At 42.1% G+C, this 7,149-nt stretch overlaps 1 protein-coding gene across 2 annotated transcripts in view; it reads right to left on the minus strand.

Moving 5' to 3' along the window:
- LOC140727957 (general transcription factor IIF subunit 2-like) overlaps positions 1 to 7,149 on the minus strand; it is a 133,037-nt gene extending 125,888 nt beyond the window's left edge. For both annotated transcript variants that reach the window (XM_073045970.1, XM_073045969.1), the window contains exon 1: positions 6,996 to 7,149. In XM_073045970.1, coding sequence (XP_072902071.1) covers positions 6,996 to 7,061 — 66 coding nt within the window. In that variant the 5' untranslated portion in view covers positions 7,062 to 7,149. The remainder of the gene's footprint in view (positions 1 to 6,995) is intronic.

Below are 7,149 nucleotides of genomic sequence, written 5' to 3' on the forward strand. Positions count from 1 at the left end.
GCTTACTCAATGATCCGTACTTTAAGAAACAAATTAAAAAAGAAATTGGTCTCTACTTAGAATTTAATTACAATGGCGAGGTTTCACCTCCCATTTTATGGGATACTCTGAAGGCGGTCTTAAGAGGGGAAATTATAGTGATATCTTCATATAAGAAAAAAAAGGAATAAAACATTAGAGGAATTACAAAATAGGCTGAAGGAACTAGAGAAAAAACACAAATTGAATTTGGCACAGGATACATTAGGGGAAATTTTAAAAAATTAAGAACGAAATTAATAGTTTGGCTATGCAAGAAATCAGGAAAAATTTAATGTTTCTGAAACAGAGACATTATGAAAGTGGATCAAAGTCTATGAAAATACTGGCGTGAAAACTGAAAAAAAATAGCAGAAAATACAATTCATAGAATTAGGGACCCAAGTATGAAAATGATAAAAAAAAAAGCTAAGTGAAATTCAAGAAGCTTTTGAAGTGTTTTTAAAAACTCTATATTCCGAAGTTCCAGGGGGAAGCATAACCCAAATTGACACCTTCTTGAATTCTCTAGAGTTACCTACTTTAAGCGAAGAACAAAATAGAACGATGACTGCTGACATAACTGAAGTTGAATTAAAAGCTGCAATTAGTAGGCTTAAATTAAGCAAGTCACCGGGATCAGATGGGTATACAGCAGAGTGGTACAAAGAATTTAAAAATGAGTTAATTCCTGTTTTACTCCCCACACTGAACTGGATTCTAAAAAAGGCACAAATGCCACCCAGTTGGAAGGAAGCGATAATCTCAGCTATACTGAAAGAAGGCAAGGATAAAATGGAATGCGGGTCACTTAGTCCAATATCCGTTCTTAATGTAGATTATAGATTATTTACCTCCATCATGGCCAAACGATTAGAGGAGTTTCTACCCATACTGATACGTAATGATTAGACAAGTTTTATACGACAACGACAAACACAAGACAGTATATGAAGGACCTTCACATTATGGATCATATACAGAAAAAAAATCGAAGCAATAGTGATAAGCGTGGATGCTGAAAAGGCATTTGATTTGGTTAATTGGAATTTTCTTTAGAGTTTTACATAGATTTGGTTTCCAAGACACAATTATTAAAACTATACAGACACTATATGACAATCCTACTGCTAGGATTAAAATCAATGGATATTTATCAAATAGTCTTACCCTAGAAAGGGGCACGAGACAGGGTTGTGCATGGTCACCGCTACTCTTCGCGCTATATCTGGAACCATTAGCTCAATACATCAGACAAAATGAAGATATCAGGGGAATTACTATTATAGGGACAGAGCATAAATTGGTTTATTACACGGATGACATTTTGATCTATGTAGGGCAACATACTCTTTACCTAAATTGATGCAATCCTTTGAACAATATGGTCAATTATCAGGATACAAGATCAACATAGATAAAACCCAATTACTTTCATATTACTATAGCCCACCAAGAGAAATTGAAAGTCGATACCCTGGGCATGGTACACAGAGTCTTTCAAATATTTGGGCATCATTATGCCCAAAGATTTGGCAAAATTATCGGAATGTTATATAAAAAAATTAAGAAAGATATGGCAAGATGGAACCTGATTCCTTTTTTCAGTCTCAGTTCAAGGATTGAGTCTATTAAAATGAATATACTGCCCAGACTGTTATATCTCTTTCAGACCCTACCAATAGAGATTAATAAAAATCAATTCAATGAATGGAACAAGATGTTATCAAGGTATATTTGGAGGCCTAGAGTTCGTCTCAAAACTTTACAATTAGCAAAGGAAAAGGGGGGATGGGGCCTACCTTCTCTTAGAGACAATTATTTTGCAGCACAGTTGAGAGCTGTGATATGTTGGTGCAACCCATCATATGATGCTCAATGGAAAAACATTGAGGAGCGGGTACTTCCCATCCTCATACAAGCAATTTTGGCTGATAACCACCTGCAAAGGTACATAAATACTATTGATAACCCATGGGTGAAATTGGCTCTTAAAATATGGAAAACTACTATAAAAGAATATAATCTAGAGGGAGATACAGCAATTCTTAAATGGTGTGCATATGACTCGGATTTTACACCAAATAAATTGGATGCCAGATTTAAGGACTGGACAGCTAAAGGAATAACAGTTCTTTGCAACATAATGAAAGAAGGAACACTGTTCAGTTTTGAAATGCTTAAAGAGAAACACTTATTAGAAAAACAAGACTTTTATCGGTATTTACAGATGCGACAATATGTTAATAAGATGCTTTAAAATGTAACCAAGGCAAGTACATGCTTGATAGAGCTATTTAGAAAAGCATATAATTCAGATAACGGTAGACTCTTACTAGGAAATGGTTATCACAGGAGACCCCAACTTTAAATACATGGATGGAAATTACAATGGACATTTACAAAATGGAGAAGGTAACAGCATCTGTTAATCATAAGCTGGAACAATTTGATTCATACTGGGAAAAATGGTTTAACTACATAATGCCTCATAGGCCTGATTTTATTCTCACAAATCAATGAATCTGTTGTAAAAAAAAATCACTCCCTACTTGTACATAGTTCTTTCCTTTTGCTTGTTTTTTCTTTCCACTCTTTTCTATAAGTATATACCTCAGATAAATACTATGTGGAGGTTTGTGACATATATGATTATATGATATATATGTACAATGTCTGAAATACATGTTATGGAAATGTTTGTTTGATGATGAACTTCAATAAAAAAAATAAATTACCAGGGGTTGCTGGGCACCGCCGTTCAAAGGGCCTACTCCAGGCTCTATCTCAATTTTTTTTTAAAGAAAACCGTGATCAAAAAGATTAACAATTTCTCTCTCCACAGATGTTGCCTGTCCTGCTGAGTATTCCTAGCCTTTTCTGTATGCAGAAAACGATTCGGCTGTGAAATCAAATCCAACGGTTAAAAAAAATAAGGAGTTGTATTTAAGGAAATAGTAGACGTAAATATGGAATAAACACAAGAGATTCTCTAGATGCTGGAAATCTAGAGCAACACACAAAGTGTAGGAGGAACTCAGCAAGACAGGTTACATCTATGGAGTGAATAACCAGTCGACTTTCCATGCTGAAACCCTCTGTCAGTACTGGAAAGAAAGGGGTCAGGAGCCAGAATACAAAGATGGGGGGAGAAATTACCCTAAGTTATAGAAATTAATGTTCATTCATCAGGAATCAGGAAACAAGGAAGAAAGGAACAAAAGAACAGAAGTAGGTGAAGTCACATGGACCACACGGGCCAGTTGGCCTGAATAGTGTAGTATCAGTGTAGCAATATTCAAAGACTATCCAGGGGAACATTGTGGCTTCAGTGTAGATATCTCAACGAGATAATTTATCCTTTAATAATCCTAAAATTATTGCACTGTGTGTGATTCATCTGCTGCAATCTAAAAATACAGCTAGTAGCAGGGTATCCAATAAATAGTCATTTAGCATCATATAATATCCATCGTTGGACTCTTCCATGATCAAGACTTTAAAACCTTAACAAGTTAACTTTCAACTATATATACACATATACAGTTCAAAGTCTTCCACACATGTAAATCAAAGATGCTTTCAAAAATTTCAGGAAAGAGTCTGGGCCCTTTGTTAAAGTGGTTTACAACTTATAGATAAGAGAAACAGAGGGAAATAACGGAGTGGAAAATGCGTATCATATCACCAAAGTGCACAAGAAACAGCTCTGTGATTATATGGATTTGAAAGGAGCCAAGCCCTCGACTGGCAGCCAGATGAAACGGAATTGTTTCTGTCCACTGATGTATCCCAAACCTAGAATGTAGTTTAACTGCTAAATCAAGGGAAAATTGGGCGGTAAAGCTGACTTAATAATGAGAGAAATGACAGTAATATTTTCATCACTGTTGTCTCCCAGTCTCAATGATTCCAATAAATGAAGGAGAATCCCTGTCAGTGCTTTCTTTATTAAATCACAGGCACAGGGAAATTAAATTGCTTAAGGGGCTACCTGAGGAAGGGGCTACCTGAGGAAGATTCCCTGAAACCTTTCATCAAGGAGCAAAGCAAGTTTGTAAATTAGGCAGGTATCACATCTTAAAAAACCGAAATGGTTCAACAGCTAATACGTGTTTGATCAACATGGTTACCAAGAGCAATTCTGCTCAGAGTGTTAGTTAGAAAGCAACTTTCCTGGTCTCATCCTAACTCCACGTTCTCTTTTTGCCTCTCCCAGATGATCCGGATACGGTGAATAATGAAGTGTTTGTATTTTTATTTTATCCTTGGGTGTTTGTACGTTCTCCTTATGACTATGTGGGTTTCTTCCGGATGCTCTGGGCTTCCCCCACTTTCCAAAAATGTGTGGGTCAGGGGTAGTAAGTTGTTGGCATGGCACCTTGAAACCGTGTGGGCTGCCCCCAGTACATCCTCGGACTATGTTGGTCTTTGACACAAACAACACATTTCACTGTGTGTTTCAATGTACTTATGACAAATAAAACTCATCTTCAAACACAGGAATCTAATTCAAAGATCCAAATGGACACAGCGGGGTGATTCAAATAACAAGCAACATACACAAAATGCTGGAGGAACTCAGCAGGTCAGGCAGCATCTCTGCAAATGAATAAACAGTCGAAGTTTCAGGCCGAGACTCTTCTTCAGGATTGGAATGGAAGGGGGAAGACCCCAGAATTAAAAGAGTGGGGGAAGGGAAATTGGATAGTACGAAAGTGACATGAAGCTAGGTGGGTAGAAAAGATCAAGAGCTAGAGATTAAGTAATCTGTGGAGAGTGGACCATAGGGGAGACAAAAACAGGAGGGGACCCGGGGAAGGTGAGAAAAGGGTAGAGGCCAGAGTGGGGAATAGAGAGGGGTGGGGAAGGGAAACGAAACACTTTTTCAAAATCAGAAGATCAACGTTCACGCAATCAGGTTGGGGAGGCTGCCCAGATGGAACATAAGGTGTGGCCCCTCCACCCTGAGGGTGGCCTCAATGAGAAGGCCATGGACTGACATGTTGAAACAGGAATGGGAATCCGAATTGGCCACCGGGAAACTCTGTTTTTGCCAGATGGAGCAGAGGTGCTTGACGAAGCAGTCCCCCACTTTACATCGGGTCTCACCAATGTAAAGGAGGCTGCATTGGGAGCACTGGTCACAAGACAACCTCAGCAGGTTCGCAGGTGAAGTGTTGCCTCACCTGGGAGGCCTGTTTGAGGCCCTGAATAGAGGTGAATGGGCAGATGTAGCAATTTGGCCGCTTGCAGGGATAAGTGCTGGGAGGGAGATTTGTGGGGAGAGAAGAATGAAGAAGGGAATCAGAGGAAGCGATCGCTGCGGAAATCGGAGAGAAGGGGGAGGTAGAGATACGTTTGGTGGTCAGATCTGGCAGATAATGATATGTTGGATGTGGAGGGTCATGGGGTGGTAGGTAAGGACATGAGGAACTCTATCACTGTTAAGGCAGCTGGAGAGTTCACTGAGCATGGATATTCGTGAAGAGATGCGGGCATCAGCAGTGGAGAGAGGGAAACACTGTTCTGCGAAGGAGGGGGACTTCGCCGATGTCCTGGAAAGGAAAGCCTCATCCTGGGATCAGATGCAGCAGAGACAAAGGGACTGAGAAAACGGAAAAGCAGTTTTCCAGGAGACATGGTGGGAAGAGCTATAGTCAAAATAGCTGCAGAAATCAGTAAATTTATAAAAGATGTCAGTTGGTACTCTGTCTGTAGAGATGGAGACAGAGAGGTAGGGAAAGGGGAGGGTGTCGGAGATAGACCAAGTGAATTTAAGGACAGGGTTAGAGGCAAAGTTGATGAAATTGATGAGCTCAGCATGGGTGCATGAAACAGCATCAATTCAGTTGTCATTGTAATGGAGGAAGGCTTGGAACTATGTAGCCAACAAAAAGGCAGACATAGCTGGGGCCCATGAGTTTGGAGAAAGTGAGAGGAGCCAAAGAAATTGTTGAGGGTGAGGTCCAGTTCTGCCAGAGGAGGGTGGTGATGGAGGAGAAACAAGTGGAGAGCTTTGTCTTCTTAATGGGGGGGGGGGGGTCACAGGGACTGGGCACCCATGGTGAAAATAATGCAGTTGGAGCCAGGGAGTCAAAAGTTACTGAGGAGATCAAGGGCATGAGAAGGGTTGTGGATGTAGGTGAGAAGGGACTGAACCAAGGGGAATAGCAAAGAATTGAGTAATGAGTTCACAAGTTTAGTGGGGTAGGAGCATGCAGAGACAATAGGCCTACCCAGTCAGATTTGCCAACTGTGAGTAGGAGGCAGAAGCGGTAAGTGCGGGGAAAGGGAACAATGTGTTTGGTGGCAGTGGATGGGAGTTCTTCAGAGCTGATGAGGTCAGTGATGGTGTCAGACAGTTCTCTGACAGTCCTTTCCAAGAGGAAGGCATGAGGAGGTGTCCGAGAGTTGCTGCCTGGCCTCAGTAAGGTAGAAGTCAATCTGCCACACTACAACAGCACCCCCTTCTCAACTTGAACACTCCTCAAACCTTACCTGTCCTCTGTCTGGCAAAACTAGTCCTCACCCTCACCAATTTCTCCTTCTGCTTAAAAAACAATCCACCCCCCCCTTCTATTCCCCTCTCTGGCTTGTTGCCTCTTCTCACCTGCCTATCACCTCCTCCACGTCCGTCCCTTTCTCCTACAGTCCACTCTGCTCCTCTCCGGCCCTTGACCTTTGCACCCACTGGCTTCACCTATCACCTCCCCTCCCCCCACCTTTTCATTCTGGGGTTTCCCCCCTTTCCTTCCCAGTGCTGACGAAGGGTCTCGTGTTGAAACGACCACTGTATGTTCCTCTCCATCGATGCTGCCTGGCCTGCTGACTCCCCCAGCAGTTTGTGCGTGTTGCTCCGGATTTCACAGGAAATCGATGTTGCTGCTCTCAGATTGGAGACAGACTATGAGGTGCTGCTCCTCCAACCCCGATCATCCCACTGCCCCCGCGGCCGGCCAGCGCTGCCCACGCACCTTCACCAGCCAGACGCCGGTATTGAGCTTCACTCCGGTCAAATCCAACTCCCCCTTTTCGCTCATGGCTGCCCGGCACGCACCACCGCCGCCTGCACGTCACTGCGCTGCGTGCGCGCCGCCGCGGGAACGTCACTCCGCCGAGAGCGCGCCA

Source organism: Hemitrygon akajei, chromosome 5 (assembly GCF_048418815.1).
Source record: "Hemitrygon akajei chromosome 5, sHemAka1.3, whole genome shotgun sequence".
Lineage (NCBI taxonomy): Eukaryota > Metazoa > Chordata > Chondrichthyes > Myliobatiformes > Dasyatidae > Hemitrygon > Hemitrygon akajei.